Genomic DNA, 21,883 nt, shown 5'->3' with positions numbered 1-21,883 from the left:
GGTTACCATTGGATTGGACAATAAGTTCCTAAGCACTTTTCATGGAAATTTCTGTCCAGGTAATGATTAAATACGTGTTTTCTATTTTTTTTTTCGGAATTTCCCACCGTTTAAAAAAAAAAAATTGGATGGAGCATATAACTCTGTTCACCCTGTATATCGTGTGACTTCTGGAAATCAATAGATAATTAGAATCATGTCTTGATAAATAAGGTTTTTGCAACATTGATCAGAAATATGGTCACTTCAGTGACCATCAGGTGTGTGACCTACTTTGGGTCTAAATCACTATGGTACGCCTTAATTATTCTCTCTGCCCATTTATTTAGCGTGTTTATCAAAAAGATCTTCGATAAGTTATTGAAAATGTGGTTAGATCCGCTGTGCTCTGGATATTATCGCTAATTTTATCCGACGTTGCGCGAATTATTTACCCTGATCAGTTTCCGGTTTGGCGGAAACATAATTTTTAATAGAATTTCCTGTACTACGAGGGTCGTTTGAAAAGTCCGTGCAAAAATAAAAATTACTTAATTTTTTGGGGTAAACCTTTTTTATTTTTCAACATAGTCTCCTTTTAGGCTTATACACTTCGTCCAACGCTGCTCTAGTTTGTTGATCCCTTTCGAATAATAGGATTTGTCCAAGTCTGAAAAATAGCCATTCGTTTCTGCAATCACCTCCTCGTTTGAATAAAATCTTTTTCCCGCCAGCCATTTCTTCATATTGGGGAACAAATAGTAGTCCGAGGGAGCCAAGTCTGGAGAATAGGGGGGATGTGAAACGAGTTGGAACCCTATTTCCATTAATTTTGCGACCACAACTGCTGAGGTGTGAGCTGGTGCGTTGTCGTGATGGAAAAGGACTTTTTTGTGAGCCAATCGTGGGCGTTTTTCTAGCAGCTCGGTTTTCAAACGGTCCAATAACGATGAATAATATGCACCTGTAATAGTTTTACCCTTTTCCAGATAGTCGATGAGGATTATTCCTTGCGGATCCCAAAAGACAGTCGCCATAATCTTTCGGCCGAAGGAACGGTCTTCGCCTTTTTTGGCGCAGATTCCCCCTTGGTAACCCATTGTTTAGATTGTTCTTTGGTCTCAGGAGTGTAGTGATGTATCCATGTTTCATCCACAGTGACGAAACGACGCTTAAAGTCCTGCGGATTCTTCTGGAACAGCTGCAAACCGTCCTTGCAACACTTCACACGATTTCGTTTTTGGTCGAGCGTGAGCAATCGCGGCACCCATCTTGCGGATAGCTTTGTCATGTCCAAATGTTGATGCAAAATATTATGTACCCGTTCATTCGAGATGCCCACAGCACTAGCAATCTCACGCACTTTCACTCTTCTGTCATTGTTAAGTCATAAATTGTATGCATCAGGCTCTATTGAATTATGTATTTTGAATTTGTGTATATTTTGATTTGTATATTTTGTTACATAATAAAGTGACGGTCGACACATCGACACCAGCGCTACCAACAGGACGGTAGTGGCTGAAGCACAGTGTGTCATGGTTTATTGCAGAGTAAAGAACTCATTTCATTTTTCTAGTGAACCAGTGATTTATTCATACATATTTTGGTCATCCAAACCGGATCATTATCAGATTTATTGCATTGGGTGAGTCATTCACATTTCAATCCTTCTTTTCATAATTTCATAATTGTTTTCCTTATCATTTTCAATAATAACCTGTATCATTTTTCCTTCATTTATCAAGTTAATTGAGGCGAGAATATTCATAATATTAAACTCATTTAATTATGGATGATATTAAGATATTAATTAGGCAAAGAGGTACCGTCAAAGGTAAAGTTACAAGACTTTTATCTTTTATCAACGAGTTTGACGCAGATGATGTGGGGCAACTAGAAGCCAGACAATCTGCTATGCCAGATATTTTAAATCAATTTGAAGAAATTCAGTTCAAAATAGAGAATATTATCAGTGATGAGGAGGTTGCGGAACATGAGAAGTACAGAGTAGATTTTGAAAAACAATATTATGATACTTTATCCAAATTTAAAAACAAAATTAGTATGTTACAAGTTGCAAATAGTGAGAAAAATAAACAAATTTATCATAAATTAGCACTTGCAAAACTTCCGAAGATTAATCTTCCCATATTCAATGGAAGCTATGAAAATTGGCAACCATTTTTTGATTCATTTAAAACCTTAGTTCATAATCTAGAAGACATTGCAGAGGTCACTAAATTCCATTATTTAAGAGGATCATTAACAGGTGAGGCGGCAGATTTAATTGAATCCCTTACTGTCACAAATGATAATTATGAAGTAGCTTGGGAGCTATTGCAAGAAAGATATAACAATAAACGCATTATTGTTCAGTCACACATATCCGCCATATTTAATATTCCAAAATTAGAATATTCAAATTCAGGTGCCATTAGAAACCTTCAAAATAGCATCAAAAAGCAATTAAGATCCTTAAAAAATCTTAATCAACCCACAGATCAATGGGATAGTCTCTTAATACATATCGTCAGCAGTAAATTAGATAAAATAACTTTAAAACAATGGGAAAGTTCTTTAAAAGGCACAGAGGTTCCGACATTCGAAGAAATGTTTACGTTTTTGAATAATACATGTAATTCTCTGGAAAGTTACGAGGCTAAAAGTAAATCAAGCTCATTGCATATAAATTCAGAAAAATCCCGTAATAATAAACCAAAGGTTAAGGAACAAAATTGTTTTATCAGCCAAAATAACAAAGACTGTAAAGTTTGTCCTCTATGTACTAAAACACATAATATTTTTAATTGTGATGCATTTTTAAAACAAACGTCGTTGGAGCGTAATGAAACTATTCAAAAATTAAAATTATGTTTCAATTGTTTATCTAAAGGGCATACAGTGAAAGATTGTAAAGGCGGCCATTGCAAAATATGCCAGGGTAAACACAACACATTACTTCATAAGAAATCAACAAATGCTAGTATTGGAGGGATTACCAATAAGCCCGACTTAACCGCGCCGACAAAGGAAGTTTCTTCTATTAATACTTCTTTATATAGCTTTTCTAATAATATTCCTAGAATTCTTTTATCAACAGCTATTATCCATATTAAAGATAAATTTGGTAATGTGTTCAATTGTCGAGCCATTTTGGACAGCGGTTCACAGTTAAGTTTTATAACAAAAAACTTGTGTAATAAATTGAAATTAGTAAAACATAAAACTTGCATCTCAATTAAAGGGCTTAACGGAAATAATTCGCATACAGCGTATTATATAAACACTAACATATATTCCGCAAAATCTAAATTTTCCACAACATTGAATTTACACGTATTACCTAACATTACTAATTTTATTCCAACACAAAATATAGATATTAAACAGTCTAGCATTCCGTATCACATACAAGATGATTTGGCAGATCCTACATTTTCTGAAAGCGCTAACGTAGACATATTGCTGGGAGCGGAAATATTCTTTCAATTATTGAAACCAGAGCAAATCGTTTGCAAGGATACTTCTTACTCATTAATATTTCAAAACACTGTTTTGGGTTGGATTGCTTCTGGAACAGTTGCTTCAAGGAGTTCCGCACCTGTTAATAGTTTCTTTACTACTGTTTCAAATTCAATGGAAATAGATACAAACGAATTCAAAGTTCATAAATTAACACCAGAAGAAAAATTGTGCAATAGTTTATACGAACAAACTTTTGAAAGAGGTAGTGATGGTAGATTCATAGTAGAATTACCATTCAAAAAGGATCCTGAATGTTTAAGTGACAACTTAAATAATGCAGTTAAAAGATTTCACAATTTAGAGCAAAGGTTCCACTCTCAACCTCAAATACATAAACAATATGTCGACTTCATGAGGGAATATGAGCAATTAGAGCACATGGAAGAAATCAAACCTAACGAATCTGTTAATAACTGCAAATATTATGTGCCTCATCATCCTGTTTTTAAGGAAAGTACAACTACACACATAAGAGTAGTGTTTGATGCCACTACTAGCCCTCCTGATGGTATTTCATTGAATTCCATTCTTTTAAAGGGACCAGTCATTCAAAGTGATCTGTTCTCAATTATGCTAAGATTCAGGATGCACAAATATGTCTTGACGGCTGATATAGCCAAAATGTATCGTCAAATTTTAATTAAAAGACATCATGTTGAGTTTCAAAGAATTGTATGGAGAGAATCGCCTAATCAAGAGCTCAAACATTATCGTTTATTGACCTTAACTTATGGCACTACACCAGCCAGTTTCATTGCCACGAGATGTCTGGTACAATTAGCAGAAGAAAATAAAGCTGAATTTCCTACAGCATCAATGGTGATTGAAAGAGATTTTTACATGGATGATTTGATGACAGGTGCAGATGATTTCGAATCTTTAAAAAATATACAATTGCAAGTAACTAGTATTCTTAGTTCTGGTTGCTTTACCTTAAGGAAGTGGTGCTCGAATTCAAAGGATATCTTAAAGAAAATTTCATCCAAAGTAGAAGATCCTTATCACATTGTAGATATTGGAGCAAATGAGAGCATCAAAACTTTGGGATTAGCATGGAAACCCTTTTCAGACACTTTTGAATATAAAATACAACCTTTTCAACACTCCTTTGTAATTTCAAGACGAACCATATTATCAGAGTTGTTCAAGATATTCGATCCATTAGGCTTTTTAACACCTGTTGTCATAAAAGGAAAAATATTTATTCAGCAGCTATGGATGAATAATTTAAAATGGGACGATCAGCTTCCGTATCAATTAGCAGTCAAATGGTGTAAGTTTTTTAATCAGCTCAGTGCAATTGAAGAATTTCAAATTCCACGTCGTGCAAAATATTCTGATAAAATGGAATTACACGGATTTTGCGATGCAAGTGAAAATGCTTATGCGGCAAGTGTTTATTTGCGTTCATTTGCAGAGACAAGTATTACTGTTCATCTGTTATGTGCCAAGGCCAGAGTCGCTCCATTAAAGAAAAGAACTTTGCCTGAACTAGAACTAAATGGTGCTCAACTGTTAACACGGCTAATGTTGAAGGTCGCAAACGCACTTAATGTCAACTGCAGAGAATGTAGATTTTGGACTGATTCATCCATAGTCTTAGCTTGGTTAAAAGGAAATCCATATCAGTGGAAAACATATGTAAGCAACAGGGTAGCATTCATTCAAGAAAATACTTTAATTCGGAATTGGAAACATGTGCGAAGCGAAGACAATCCTAGTGATGTTGCTTCTAGAGGAGTAGATGTTAGACACTTTATGAACCTTTCTATGTGGTTTAATGGGCCCTATTGGTTAGCATTAAATGAAAAGGATTGGCCACCAAGTAAAATCAATGAGAATATAGAGGAAATTCCAGAAGCAAAACCAATTAAATATTCGTTGATGAACGCTTGCAGTGAGAAGCAGACCTTTGAACTACTTTCTCGTTATTCTTCATGGGTTAAATTAGTCAGAATCGTAGCTTATATTTTGAGGTTCATAAATTCTCTTCAAGTGGAAAAGGAAAATCGAAGTTGCGATTTTTTAACTACAAGTGAACATAACAATGCAAAATTTAAAATATATCAATTAGTACAAGCAGAAGTGTTTTACATTGAAATCAAGACATTAGAAAAGGGAAATCAATTAAATAAAAAAAGTAAAATTCATAATTTAAATCCCTTTCTGGATAAAAACGGCATCTTAAGAGTAGGAGGGCGTTTAAGAAATGCACCACTCCCTGCAGATCAAGTTAATGCTATTATACTTCCATACGCACATCATGTTACAAAATTAATATTTAGATATTTTCATATTATTTATTTACATGCAGGACCTCAAAGTTTATTAACAGCCATTAGACAAATGTATTGGCCAATTAAAGGCAAAATAATGGCAAAACAAATCTGTAGAGAATGTGTCATCTGTTTTAAGGCTGAACCGAAAAATAAACCGGCTATCATGGGTCATTTACCTAAAGATAGAGTTAGTGTATCCAGACCATTCTCAATTACCGGACTAGATTTTGCTGGACCTATTATTATCAAATCAGGTGTTCGAAAATCCACTAAAACAACTAAGGCTTATATTTGTGTTTTCGTATGTTTTGCGACTCGTGCGATACATTTAGAGGTCGTTAGTGATCTCACAACGAATGCTTTCCTTGCTGCCTTAAGGAGATTTATGTCTAGGAGAGGCGTATGTACTAGAATATATTCAGACAATGCCACCAACTTCGTGGGTGCTGCTAAAGAACTAAACAAGTTATTTAAAAATAAAGAAATAAATCAATCAGTTCCTGAATTATTGGCTTCAGAAGGTATAGAATGGAAATTTATACCCGCCCGTTCGCCACATTTTGGAGGAATTTGGGAAGCAGGAGTTAAAAGTGTTAAGTATCATCTTAAAAGAGTTATAGGCAATTCAATATTAAATTTCGAAGAGTTGTACACAGTATTAACTCAAATAGAAGCTATTTTAAATTCTCGCCCATTAACTTATCTTTCTTCCTGCCCTGAAGACCTTTCCCCACTAACCCCTTCACACTTCCTAGTTGGTGACTCGCTTGCAATGCCGTTAGAAACGGATCACACAAGTACACCAGTCAACAGGCTCAAACGTTGGCAAATGGTTCAATCTGTCGTCCAGCATTTCTGGAGAAGATGGAAAACGGAATTTCTAATGCAGCTGCAGCAAAGATACAAATGGAAAGACCGACACAAGAACGTGCAAGTAGGAGACGTTGTTCTCTTAGACAATCCTGCTTTACAACCACAACAATGGATTTTAGCAAGAGTAGTTCAGATACACACTGGCTCGGATGGCGTCGTACGTGTAGCTACAGTTAAGACAAGCTCCAGTAAACAGTTTACAAGGACTGTGAATAAACTGTACCCGCTTCCACTTCCTGATCAAGAAGAGGAATGATGTCATTGAATGAAGAGCAATGAAAATTTGAAAATTGTTTGTTTTTTTTTGTTTGTTTTTTGTTTGTTTGTTTTTTTTTTTTTTTTTTTGAAAGACTTTCGCCTTTCAAGGGGGGGTGGATGTTAAGTCATAAATTGTATGCATCAGGCTCTATTGAATTATGTATTTTGAATTTGTGTATATTTTGATTTGTATATTTTGTTACATAATAAAGTGACGGTCGACACATCGACACCAGCGCTACCAACAGGACGGTAGTGGCTGAAGCACAGTGTGTCATGGTTTATTGCAGAGTAAAGAACTCATTTCATTTTTCTAGTGAACCAGTGATTTATTCATACAGTCATCCATCACCATATCATGGATTTTATCAATGATTTCTGGAGTAGTAACCTCAACAGGGCGTCCTAGAGTAACCTAGAACGTTCAGCGTCACTTGTGCCTATATGGCCACTCCGAAAATTTTGAAACCATTTATAAACTGTTCTAATCGAAGGTGCAGAGTCACCATAATGTTTATCAAGCTTCTCTTTAGTCTCCTGAGGCGTTTTGCCTTTTCTTAAAGTAGTGTTTAATCAACACACGAAATTCTTTTTCGTCCATTTTTTGAAAATCACTCGACTTCCTCGATTCAAACGAATGCCAAACACAAAGAAATAGACCGATCTGGCTGAAACTTGGTGTGTGTTCTTTCAAGAGATGCTACTAACTAAATATAACCTCGATACGCGCCAGTGGTGCTATCTCTCTGACTTTGCACGGACTTTTCAAACGGACCCTCGTAAATTGATCAAACTACCACCGGAAGTCTGCAACCGATCAGTAAGACGATAAACACTTGAGCTTCGACAGATTCAATCAGTGATCTTATCGGTCGTGCGTACAATTTAGATTTCTTAGATAAGATATTTACAAACATCCTTCCCCCACTAAGCTTTAACCCCCCTTACCACTTACCCACCCTCTTAATTAAAAAATAACAGGCCATTTTTTTTTTTATTATTAAATTTTACCTACTAATTGCTTACTTTAATTAAAATACAATAAAGGAAAATCGATAGCTTATAAAAGAGCTAATTACTATATATCGATTAATATGAATTGAATAAATATTTTATCGTGAACTGATGAGAATAATTACATCACAGAATTATAAATTTAATTATATAATAGCTTTTCTAATTAGTTTTTGACGTAATGGAGGTAAAAAATAAGTTCTGGATGGGAGTTACTTTGTAGTTATTACATTTGATTTAACAAAATATAATTAATAAATTGTAATTGGAGAAATTTAATAAATGTAAATGTAGTTTTGAAATTACATTTCTATTAATTAATTAAAGTAATTTTCCAATTTCCCAGTTTCCATGACTGTTAGAATAAATTTAAATTAAAAAATTATTGATTTTCATTTTTTGTTTGTTTCTTAAGTTTATTTCGTTATTTACAATCTGTATAATATAGTATACAATAAGTAAAAAGGGAGATTGAAAATAGAAGCGTGAAAGGCAGGAGGAAAGAAACTGCCCAGCGGTAGCACTTTCTACAGGATATCTCCTTAACAAAAACTTACAGTTTAAAATGTTAAGTATAAGGGTTGATTAAACGCCAAAATGCACACAAATCAGCAAGTATCCATCATTTCATTCATACTTCATTGATATTATTTAAGTAATTTTACTACATTAACTTTTCCTTCACATTTTTTGAATTTATTAGATGTTTCACAGACCCTTATGCTGGCCATTTTAATCTACAAAATATATGTTCAAGTAGATCACAGATTATGAATGAACTGGCCAGCATAAGGGTGTGTGACATCTAATAAATTCTAAAAAAAATTAATAAAAAGTTAATGCAGTAAAATTACATTGTTAATGTAAGGTACAAAAATAATGTAAAAGTTAATGTAGTATCTATTCATGCATGTTAAAGTAGAAAAAAACATTAGATATTACAGTCAATCTAAGTTAAATGGTGTTCTACTTGAACATATATTTTGTAGATTAAAATGGCCAGCATAAGGGTCTGTGAAACATCTAATAAATTCAAAAAATGTGAAGGAAAAGTTAATGTAGTAAAATTACTTAAATAATATCAATGAAGTATGAATGAAATGATGGATACTTGCTGATTTGTGTGCATTTTGGCGTTTAATCAACCCTTATACTTAACATTTTAAACTGTAAGTTTTTGTTAAGGAGATTTTTGTACCTTTTGGATAGATTTTTCTTTTTGTCTATTATTTGGGTGGGGAAAACTCCCCTCCTTATGAGGCATAGCGTCGAGACTTTTAAAATACAAGTCTGAACAAAATTTCGATTCGAATGACACTTCATTCATGAAAATCGGTTCACGTCTCGATAATTTGAAACGATTGCTATACTTCCTCTTAACAAGTGTAAGAGCAGAATGTCGTTTTAATGTTACGTAGGGAAGCCATAACCCTATGATCCTACCAAATTTTATCAAAATCGGGCCAATTTTGGAGGGGGCCTTACATAAAGGGGGCTCACTCCTCTCCCATTCGATGTACAGCGTCGAGACCCCCAAAAGGCACATCTACATAAAATTCCGAATCGAATGACACCTCATTCATGAAAATCGGTTCACGCGTTTAGGCGCTACGCAGTTTACAAAAAAGTTACAAGAACAACAACAACAAGAAGAACAACAACCATTTTTGAAAATGCCGTTTTTGCTCATTTTCAGCAACTTTTTTCTCGAAATCTATTATATCTATGTTGTTGCAAAAAAATTACAGTTGTAAAGGAGGATTTGCCCTATATTTTAAAGAAAATTTGGGAATTTTATCTTTTATAGAAAAAGAGGAAAAAAATGTCAAAGTTGGGTGTTTTTCAACATTACGCTTTTTCGTGCAGTTTTTGACGATCAACCCTTATACAACTGTCCTACCGGACAGTTTTAATTATTTTTAGGCCTTCAGACTGCGAGGAAGTCGCGGGGCCATCGGCGATTCAGTCGGCGAGGAGGATTATTAGGGATGTTAGAGGAGGCGAAAGACTGTACTAGATGGACAGAGCAGTATGGAATTTTGGATATTTAGTCTTGGCGAGTTGGTCTATGTAGGGGATGTTGACGTAGTTGTGAAGAGTGATGTTAGTCATCGTAGAAAGGAGTTAGTCAACTATCTGTCGGCAGTAGTTTTGACTGAAATGTTTTGTACAGTACATAGGTTTGTAGGTTTGGCTGAACCCCACAGCTCTAGTCCGTAAGTTCACATAGGTTTGAGGATAGTACTGTTTTATCAAGCGTTTGAGTTCAATGGGCAATTTGAAGCGTCGTCCTAGAAGTCTGTAAAGCATTTTCGCACGTTTCGTCATTGCTTGTCTTTTAAGTCTAGTGTGTGGGTTTTTTTTTTTTTTTCTGGCATTGGCTTCCGCCATACAGCCAGCATCGTCTAGGTGCTTATCACTAGAATATCACTCACTCTCCATTCTTACCTACAAATACATTCGCTTCACACATTCATCATTCTACTATATACAACTATTTACATAAACTACTGCTAATGGATGGAGCAGCACTCTGTGCTCCTGCCATCCTTATAGCTTAACCAAAATTAAAATCACGTAATCCTTCTCTAAGCATTTTCTTCCATTCATTCTAATTCGGCTATAGCTTTTAAATACATTCATATTTCATTGAATAAATCCCACCAATCCCCTTGCTCTCCTACCTCTCATCTTGTTCTTTACCCAGATAACCTTCCTGTGATGGGCAAAGCGCTTGTGGCCTGGCGATTTCCTTAATGTTCAGGCCAATTAGCTAATTTATCACTGGGTAGTTCTTCCACTCGGAAAAATCACTTGACTTTGTTATCTGCCTTATAGAATTACAAATGCTGGCGTAACAATAAAGAAAAACAAAAAAGCTGTAAAATACTTAAAATAATAAGAATTGAATATACTACTCAACTTCCGGCTTCCAAGAAAACCTTTCTCACTGAAAAGCTTTGGTGACCCTTGTCTGTGCCCTTCGTCACAGACGCAGGTACTTGAAGGAACAATTCTAGGATTTCATTTAATTAAACACTGTTTACTTTGTTAAAAAAGGCTTTGTTAAGTGACTTAAACATCGCCCATTGCGCTATTTAAACAAGTTAATCAATTCAGAAAAGTGTCTGTAGAGAAATGTTAATAATTTAGTGAAATTAGTTAGCGCTTGCTGATAGACAAGCAAAGGGACAAGGAGGGGTGGATATTTACCAAAAGCTGCTGTAAACATTGTCGAATCACCTTGTCGGACATGTTTGCTTTGAAGCTTTTACAAAATCTAATATTTAACATTCAACGTTTAATCATGTTTCATTTATTTATTGCACAATCAGTGATTTTAATTTTTTATTTTTTATGTTACTGAAGTTAGTTAGATCCGGGATTGGATTCCTGATTATAGTGGGATTTATTTTAATACAAAAAAGATAACTACATCTGAGATTATTGGCGCCCATAGCTTTTTTCCAGCCTCCGGACAGGGTTATCTCAACAATATCCGTTACCGGACCGTGAGCTGATGATTTCTATCATATGCTTTTTCCATCAACATTCTGTAAGAGATCCTAGGTAAATAATCCTGGAATTTTGAAGGCTTCCTGTTCCTTTTGCATAGGTTCTAATCTCAGCAGCGTGGATTTCTTAATGGTTCCCGTTAACAAAAGAAATCTTTTCATTCTATACGGCTTTATACTGTAAGCAAACTTCTCAGTCTCCAGAGATTATTATAATCCTTTCAATCCAAAATCCACCTTAATATAGCCTTAATAGTTAATAGCTCCCCTTCTATGTCCACATAGACCATGAAAATTCCTAGGAGCTCCTAGGAAGTTATAATCTAAGGGATCTGGAAGCTAGATTCGAACCTGGGTTCTCAACGTGAGGATCCAGTGCACTAACCACTCAGCTAATCCCTTTCGTTTTATTTATTTATCTTCTTCTTCATTTTTTTTTTATTTTTTTATAATGAATCGTTGAAAGGAATGTTCTGATTCTGGCAAAAATTAAGTCTTGACCTTCTTTTAATATAATCTGATTTCTAGGAAGGTTATACTTTGAATGAGGTAACAGTACTGTTCACTTGGTCAACATACATCAGTTCTGTTCTGTCAGCCTTGACATCCTCTGGCGGGCAAAAGCCAGCTGCTCCCGTTTCTCGCTTGTGACTCTTCTCCATAGATATTATTATTTGCTACATTAATCAAAATCTACCTTTGACTTCCTCATTCACCCTCATCTCTGCTCTGCATGTGATGACCGCCCCCGGTTGACTCCATTTTGTCATCTCCACTTTACGTATGTGTGTGCTGTACGTACAGCACACACATATACACTGGGACAAACGGTCACCCCTTTTTGGGGCAGTAGTAGTCTGTTGCTGTTGTTGTGTGTGAAGGTTGTCCCTAAGGGATCATTAATTAACTCGTGCTAACAATTAGTCACTTGGCTCGTCGCTCTAAAGCTTACCATGTTCCTCTTTATCACATTAAACTGCTAGCTAGTAAAGTCTGTTTCATAACTACAACTTTTTAAATCCTAACTAACCAAATTTTGTGGCAAAATTATATTTCTTTAGCTTTTTAATAAGTTGCTTGATACAGTAATTAGTTCCTGTATCTTCTCCCTGATCCATCAAACTTCTCCTATCCCTCCTTCATTATTCAATATTTACACGAATCTCGTTACTCCTTATACAGGGTGAACCAGTAAGTAATGTCCATAGGCCTACTGTAGTACATCTAAAGTGGAGTTCAATGACGTATGTATTGGCCAACTTCATATTTTCCATTGTTCTTGAGTGACGTCACTTCAAATTTTTTTTCCAAAATCATTACTTTTTTCCAATAAAAATGTTATTACTCAGAAAGTTTTAGTCCGAATGACACGGTTAGAAAGACAGATAAATTTTCTAAACATTTGACACCATTTCGAAGCATAAGTTATTCTCCAAACAGCCTCTTTTTTTTTCTTTTTTTTTTAAGTGCAATTTGTAACCTTTGACTTCCTTATTTTAAGACAATCTACTTTAAAAATTGACTACTGGTCCATCTAAAAGAGTTTTCAATGAATTAAACAACTTGATAAACTAACACTGTTGTGTGCTCGTGTACACGTTTTCTTGCAAAACAAACGTAATTTCTCATACGAAGATAAAAGGAATCCTGGAAAATGATATACCACGTTAGAAAGCCCATTAGACAAGGAAACTTTTACAAAAAAAAAGTGCCAGCACCTAGGTCTGATAATGATCACATAAGGGCCTAATGAGTTTTCTTAAAAATTTCGATTACTCTTATTTTTCCAGTATCCAGGAGGAAGACTGAGGCTGTTTGGAGAATAACTTATGCTTCGAAATGGTATCAATTTTTAGAAAATTTATCTGTCTTTCTAACCGTGTCATCAGAATCGAATTCGGACTAAAACTTTCTGAGTAATAACATTTTTATTGGAAAAAAGTAATGATTTTGGAAAAAAAATTTGAAGTGACGTCACTCAAGAACAGTGGGAAATATGAAGTTGGCCAATACGTCTTACGCTCATGAATTCCTGATCTTCACCTCTTTTTCACCTAAAACTGCCAGGAGCCAGTTCTATTACCCGAATCACTGCAAGGTTTGGCCTGATCACAACATGCTTAGATAAAATTTTTCTAAAACTGCCTTGACTATAAGGCATTTTAAAGTAGAACAAAATACTAGCTGGACATTCATTTTATTTTTGCATCTTAAGCAAACTTTAATGCTTAAAATAATATTCACTGCAACGGCTAGATAAGCACAAATTATTAATTAATAATTCTAAATATAATAATACTAACTGAATAAATAATACAAAATATACAGGCATTACTAATATAATATAAATAATATAATATTCATAAACTCCACTTTAATAATAAACCTTCTATTAATAATGATTTTATATTGTGAATAATGTTAGGTTCAAAACTGAATAAACAGCCTACTTTATTATTTATTACAATCTCTTATAGGTTTAAGTGAGAAGTTTCGCGGTCGTGACTAGTTTTAATTGCCTAATTCAAAGCTCTTTATTTGGTGAAGAAAATGAAGAAAAATAGTAATAATTAGAGAAAATTATGGAAGGCATTTGCAAGTAGTTAACTAGATCCCCACGCGGAGATCCTGGATTCGAATCTAGTCTTTGGATTTTAATATTTTTTTTTTCCGCCTAGGACAGGGATGGCGAACCTTTTTGAGACGTGGGTAAAATTTTGTTCATTTTCTTTCAGTACTAGCTCTTGGGTCACTAATGCCCATTTGCACAAGAGTTAAGTTTAAGAATTTTAAACTGAATATTTTCAAAACTAAACATCTTTACTCTGCACTTACGCTGACGATACTGCTATTCTCTCTTCTAACTCAGACGCCATTACCGCTTCCTCTCATCTACAGACACATCTACACAAACTAGAACCCTGGGCCAAAAAGTGGAGAGTCAAATTCAATCCTCAAAAGTGCGAACAGATAACTTTTACTCTGCGTCGTAATTCTTGTCCCTCTGTAAGTTTCAACTCCATTCCTCTTCCTTCTGCTAATTTAGTTCGCTACCTTGGGATGTACATCGACAAAAGACTAACGTGGAATCCGCACACTAAACTGAAAAGACTTGAACTCAACCGACGAAACAAATTACTACTACGACTAATTGGCAGACAATCCAAACTACCACTGGAACATAAACGACTAATTATACAACAGCGTACTCAAACCGATCTGGACTTATGGACTCGAACTGTGGGGTTCAGCCAAACTTTCTAATTCACAAAAAATACAGTCCTTTCAATCAAAAATTCTCCGTCAGATTACGAATTCTCCATTTTATGTCTCTAACTCCACCCTCCATAACGATCTCAAAATCTCATACGTAACTGACGAATCCAAATCTAAATATAGAAAATTCTTTGACTCTCTTCCATTCTGTACCAATCCTCTTATTCAAAATCTTGCCTCCACAACGATTCCAGATCGTCCTCCACGACGATTGAAACGCTGTTGGCCTCGTGACCAGCTCCAGTAATGTAAGGAACTCCAGCGAGAGTGTTGCCGGAGGGCAGCTTCTCTCCTCAAGCTGATCCAGCCATAAAGTCTACTTTCATCATATTCACTGATTGCATTTTATTCTATTGTAGATTGTGAATAACAAATAAATTACAAAAAAAAAAAAAAAATATTTAAAATTCAGTTGGCTTAACGGGTAAAACGGGACCGAAACAAGTGGCTATGGATGTCTCTTTTTACTAAACATAACATGAACAAAATCTTAAAAAAGTGTGTTTTATCTGAAGAAAAATCTAAATATGGTTATTTGTTTTGGGTTGTCGATTTTTTTAACAAACAAAATATGAGTAAAATTATACATTTTATTTTATATTTTGTAAACACTTTTGCTTTATTTCAAATACTACAAAAGCATTTGCTCGTCATTTGCTCTTTTCGAACTGTAATGATCAAACTAAAGGTTATAAGATAGCATTTCAATTGCTTTTGTGTCAATGCGTGATTGAAAAAAAAATACAGATAGAATATAAATTATCCACAACAATTAGAAAATCTAAATCAACCCGCTTAAACAAAGAAATGGTTGCCTAGCAATTGTGGGTCAGTGAAAAAGCTTGCGCGGGTCATAGGTTCGCCATCACTGTCCTAGAAGCTTGCCAACAGAGTAAAAGCTCTTGGCACCAATAGCTTTTGATGTTGACGCGCCCAAAATAGTAAATAATAAAAAAAGAAAATTAAAATGTAGCACAATGAAACTTTTTACAAGTAATAATAAGCAATGTTTCGTGTATTACCCATGAATATTGATCCTTAGAATGATTGCGGCGTATATTCATTAAATTAAAATGTTTTTATTGTAATAGATAGGGGGGGGGGGATCTTTTATTTTATTAGTTTTTGTACAAAGACAAGTAGCCCGGGCTCTGTTTTTTATTATTCAAAGACAAACAAAAATACAAAGTAAGGGAAATGAGTGTTTGTGAAAAAAGTAGAAATAAAAGCTCCAGAAAAGTCTGTAGCAGCATCATCAGCAGCACCAGTATGTGAAGAATTTCATGTCATTATACAGAAACCGGTTGGAAAAAACGGGAAAACAAAACTGATTCAACCATTCCACTTTTCACAATCATGTGCCAATCTAAACAATAGCATGCTATTATTCTGTGCTACCTTCTTTGTTCTTTGTGTTTTTTTTGTGCGAGTTCATTTTGCTTTTGTGTTCTCTCGCTAATAAAGTTTGCAAATTGTTTTCCCTAATCGAAAGTTGGAGGTTTTCCACTTGTAACTGTATCATACAAAGTAAATGGGCAATTCAAATTATTCAACAATAGTCGACTTTTTTTTTTGAACTGTTCAAGTTAATTTTTGAAACAATCATTTAGAGAGAGAGAGAGAGCAAGTTTCCGGATATCCTCTAATTTCTCTTACAGCTGGAAACTCCGTGCGACACTTCCGGGAAGGAAGTGGACTGGCTATTTCTTGCGGGTATTCCCGAGCGTAACAACACCTGGCGCAACAAAATTCTAGCTTCAAACACCCATCTCGTTAAATTTTTTAATAAAAAAAAAAATCTTCTACTAATTTTTAAATAAACATATAAATGATATATCCAGGGTGTTCATTTTAAGACGGCTCAAATGCATTTCATGCTTAAACGGTTAATCTGAGCAAAAAAATGGTAGAGGAAAAATTCGTTGCCCGTCACCTCTAGTTTCAGAATATGAGATATCCTCTGACTCGCAAGCCAGGTTAGCCAGGAGGTTATCAACTGCTCTCTGTATCTGAGGAGGCACCTTTGAAGGCTCAGTACATGCTTCACAAGTTGAGTAAAGTGCATTATTTGATAAATTAAGGAATACGTTTGATCCTTTACATGAAAGATATTGATCACTTAAATATGTGGCAGGAGGTTTCCAATTTTTTTGGTAATTAAACGCAACTCTCCCAAAATTTTCAAATAATTATTAAACCTTCTTGTTTGTAACAGATGTAAAATAAATTTTTAGCCATTTTGTGTGTGCTTGAGAACAACTAAAGGTCTTAACATTGGATTTTTCTAAGAAAAATCACTCGGAAAACGACTTATTTCACGATATTAAGAAAAACACTGGCTTTACTGCCTTGGCAATATTTTTAGTAGAAAGGGGATGAAAAAATACATAAAAATGACCTATCGCGAGCTCTTCTTTCTCTTTGATAACAAGTTAAAAAAATTGAAATATGATTAATAAATACCAGATTTTGAAATGGCCTAGCACCTTTAATTTTGAAGATATCGAATTGCGGTTTCCGGTTTCTTTCATAACTTTTTATACTCTTTAAAACGGTGTATATGAAAATGGGGGTCAACTGCGAATCCTCACTTTTGGTCGCGCGTCAGCCGCGTATGCGGGCAGGAATCTAAAATCAAGCCACATTTTCTGAAACTAGAGGCGACGGGCAACAAATTTTTCCTCTACCATTTTTCGGTCAGACCAACCGTTTAAGCATGAAATGCATTTGAGCCGTCTTAAAATGAACACCCTGTATATATTATATTTATTTATACTGACAGAATTGTTCAAATGGACCAACGTATACATGGTAATATCAACAACAGCATTCACTGTATGATATATGCACTGATTAATAATGCATTAAGATGTGATATTAATTACAACAATGATATAATTGATATTATGATTACAACAATGATATAGTTGATATTATGACAAGTTTCACCATATTAGGTCAGGTGGCAGCATCACATGTTAATAACTAATTGATATAAACATCATCTGAACATGACTCGATGAATGTTTAGGTGTGAACGGATTATACATATTTATAAATATAAATGCTTGGTCTAGAATATAATTCAATTTTATGATGAATCTTTCTCAAACTATAGTCGTTTAAAATTTTGAAATAGATAAAATTTTTATAGTTTAAAATTATTCATAAGTTTTTTTTGGGGGGGGGCTGATACATGAAAATAAGTTTTCTTCCCGATTTCAGATTCATTTTATTCATAAAAATATACGAGGTCTGTAAATTAAGTAATGAGACTGATTTTTTTTTTTTTAAATTTTTGTATTCAAAAAGAATTATAATTCTATATTGTCACCTTCAAAATAACTTCCTTCTGAAGCCACTCAGCGCTGGAGACGTTTCTTCCACTCCTCATAGCAGTGCTTAAACTCTGATACTGGAATAGCCTTCAGCTGGTCGGTTACAGCCGTTTGAATGTTTTCGACTGTTCCAAAATGAGTTCCCTTAAGGTGATTTTTCAACTTCGGGTAGAGAAAAAAGTCACAAGTGTCATTACTGGTGGACGAGTCTTGGTGATGTTTGAGTACGACCCAGAAACCAAGCGCCAGAGCATGGAGTCGCACACTTCAACCTCTCCAAGGCCCAAAATAGCAAGGATGGCGAAGTCGAAGAGATCAAATGCATGCTGATTTGTTTTTTCGATATCCACGGAATCGTCCACAAAGAGTTTCTACCTCAAGGTCAAAAACGGTCAATCAACACTTTTACCGAGAGGTTCTTGAAAAACCTCAAGAACAAGTGGGTGTTGCATCACGATAATGGTCCTTGTCACACAGCAATTTCAATAAACGAGTTTTTGGCCAGTAAAAACATTCCTGTGGCTCCTCAGCCTCTACAAATAGTGAAATTTACAAATGATTAAAATGAAAACAATTTTTGTTCTTTAGATGTGGATATGCCCAAAATGGTGGGATTGCCCATTTTATGGGCATAAGGATGTAATTTGCGTGGGTTTGTACGTATGATTGGTATGTAAATATACTGAATTCTCATTCGCTCGCCACTGGGAATTATTTATTATATGAACGATCATCTTTGTTATGAATTTGTATCAAAAGTCAACAAAAATGGCGATAGAATGTGTCCCGCGATACAAGTATTTAGTATCCACCGCTTTAAGATAATAGCCAAACTACATAATTTCAAATCACCAGAGTGCGTCTCATCTCTTAGACTGTCTACTTTTAGCCTTTGGAATGGTCACAAGAAGTGGGGACAACTGTGCTATTGCAGGAGGCGGCGAAAATCCATCTGCTTTTGGTATAATTCTAGGACGTTCATGCTGGTATTCATTTGTAGATTACGTTATTCAAAAATAATTTTTGTTTTGTAAAGCTGCAATTTGTGCTGAAATACAGGAAGCTACCAATAAAAGCTATGTTTTCTTTTTTTTTCTAAACATGTCGTGGATAGGCTGAGCCTTGAAGCCTAAAGCGGAAGGTACGCTACCGCTTAGATAAGTGCGATCTACGGCTAAGAAAGAAAATGAATCGTAGTACCCACCACAATACGTACATTGCACTAATAGCATTCCATTTTGCTACTGCTTACTATTAGCGGTGTTTTTTGAGAATGGGATCAAAGGGTGTAGCGGTTATGAAGTGTGGATTTTAGAAGTGGAAAATCCATAGTTCGGATCCTGCGGGCAGCAACGCTTTCCCGTACATGGCTCATAATTTGGGCAGTTGGGCGTTGAAGCTCGCATAAAAAATCCGCTGAGACCTTACTTTACCCTCAAAGGACGTTTAATGATTGGCCAAAGAAGTAATTAAAATTAATTTCAGTCAGAATATCTTAGCAGAGTAATATGGAGGGGGAGATATTTACAAGTAATTGCCACAATTTTGTAGTCCTTACTTAATTAAAGTACTCTAAAAATGGAGTATCACTTTGTTTATCTACTTTTGATCCTATAATTATTGATATTGTAGTTTCAATTCCAGATCCAAGTATTCCATAATGGAGAGCAGATCCACTTACAAAGTGCTGATGTGGCTGGTGATCCGAACGTTCAGTAAGGAAGATATTGGGACGTACACGTGTGTGTCTACCAATTCTCTGGGCAAAGCTGAAGGAACACTTCGTCTTTATGGTCAGTAAATGATGTTTATTTTTGTTTAATAATGATTTATTGTTTAATTATGGTCAGTAAATGATGTTTATTTTTGTTTAATAATGATTTATTGTTTAATTATGGTCAGTAAATGATGTTTATTTTTGTTTAATAATGATTTATTGTTAATTAAGGTCAGTAAATGATGTTTATTTTTGTTTAATAATGTTTTTTTGTTTAATTAAGGCAAGACGAAATCTGTAGGCTAGATGTGCATGGTATTTTTTTTCCAGATCGCCTCCAAAAACCCGCAATTTAAATTTCTTCTCGTTTTACATTTTGTTCGCTATTCATAACCAAAGAAGTTAAGATTTTGATGCTGCTGAGAAAAAAATCTATGAGCAGTAGTAGTAGCTGGCTTCCGCTTTAGGTGGGAGTGGGTCTAGGCCACTTCTTCAAAACATCTCTGACATCTCTGCGGGTATCCGAGTCAAATAACTCTCTTAATCTGATATCCACAATCCCAGTTATGGGCTCCAGAAGCCATTGCTACATGTGTACTGTTTGTTTTAGCTATTTCTGTAAGCTAGGAGGATTGGAATAATATTTGAGTATTTAAGGATGTTGTAGGCCTGTTGTTGTAGGACAATCAAAAAATCCAAGCCTTTGGTACTTACAGCTCTGTCTCGATATTACCACTCACCATACTTGCATTTATTAAAATCTTTCATTAACTTTCTCTATGTGTTCACTCCAAATTTCTATATCAGTTTGTGAGCGAATTGTTCTCGTGACTCGGAAGCTTTATAAATGTAAGTCAAATTTATGTGCCCAAATCTGATGAACTTAAATATGGAAATACTAAATCTGGCATTATAACAAACAAACAGAATTAAATCTTCGATTAATTGAAACATTATCCGATATCCTTTAAAAGTAATATTGTCAAATTATCGATATTCTTTGAAAGTAATATTATCAGAGATAATGAAATGGAAGTTAGGGCAGGGTTATACAGGTGTCAGAGTTAAGCGCTCCATTAATATATTGAATTCCCCCCCCCCTCGCAGTTAGATTCTAGGATGTATTATCCTCTTTAGATAATTATGGAAGGAATTAGCTAAGTGATTAGCGTATACTGAATTCCAACGCGGTGATTCTAGGATTCGAATTCAACAGCTGGCTCTTAGATTTCACTTTTCCTAGGAGTTCTTGCAGCTCACTGCCCGATAATAATTGAAAGAGATCACTGATTAGATAAAAGCTCCTGACGCCTATTTAAAAAAAAAAAATCAATAAATAAAAAAATATTTAATTTTACGGTCAATATAATGTTTAAGACATCCTAATTGGGTTAATTTAAATATTTTAAACCAATAAAAATTCACATAATCAAATATTACCCATAAGTCCACTGCCACCACAGTCAGCTGTTTATAACCTTCTTCATGTCACAGCTGTTAATCAGTGCTATTTAATTTTACGGTCAATATAATGTTTAAGACATCCTAATTGGGTTAATTTAAATATTTTAAACCAATAAAAATTCACATAATCAAATATTACCCATAAGTCCACTGCCACCACAGTCAGCTGTTTATAACCTTCTTCATGTCACAGCTGTTAATCTGTGCTATACACGGAAGGTAAAAAGAAATCCTCACCATTAAATGATTCGATTGTTTCATTCCATTGGATAAATCAGTAGCAATGAGAGCTGCCAGAACAGTTGGGTAAGTCTATTATTCTATTAAAACTGCACGCTATAAGAGAAAATTAATTCAATTTGCAATAAAGTAATTGCTACTCTAGGAAAAGCAAATAGTTACTCACGGTAATTAGCTTTCTCCGTATTTAAATAATTCGTAAATCTGTAAATTATTCCAGAATTATTGCTTGTTTGGTAAATTAAATTAGCCATATAGGGGAGTATTGATTATAGCAAAGGAATGCCAAATTAGTGTAAACTAACTAGTAGAGACCCACTTTGAGTTGAGTTGAGTGTTTAGAATTTCTGTTTACTTGGGTCACTAAGAAAATATTATTCAAGTACATACCTAATTAGCCAG

At 34.7% G+C, this 21,883-nt stretch overlaps 1 protein-coding gene across 4 annotated transcripts in view; it reads left to right on the top strand.

Moving 5' to 3' along the window:
- LOC141457218 (lachesin-like) overlaps window positions 1-21,883 on the top strand; it is a 492,403-nt gene that overhangs the window by 438,496 nt on the left and 32,024 nt on the right. For 2 of the 4 annotated variants that reach the window (XM_074133882.1, XM_074133879.1), the window contains exon 8: window positions 19,693-19,853. In XM_074133882.1, the coding sequence (XP_073989983.1) occupies window positions 19,693-19,853 (161 nt within the window). The remainder of the gene's footprint in view (window positions 1-19,692; window positions 19,854-21,883) is intronic. The other 2 variants (XM_074133883.1, XM_074133880.1) reach the window with 1 other exon arrangement.

Source organism: Rhodnius prolixus, unplaced genomic scaffold (genome assembly GCF_049639745.1).
Source record: "Rhodnius prolixus isolate KJV_2025 unplaced genomic scaffold, Rpr scaffold_10, whole genome shotgun sequence".
Lineage (NCBI taxonomy): Eukaryota > Metazoa > Arthropoda > Insecta > Hemiptera > Reduviidae > Rhodnius > Rhodnius prolixus.
The sequence above is the reverse complement of the archived record's forward strand: the minus strand, read 5'-3'. Positions and strand labels throughout refer to the sequence as shown.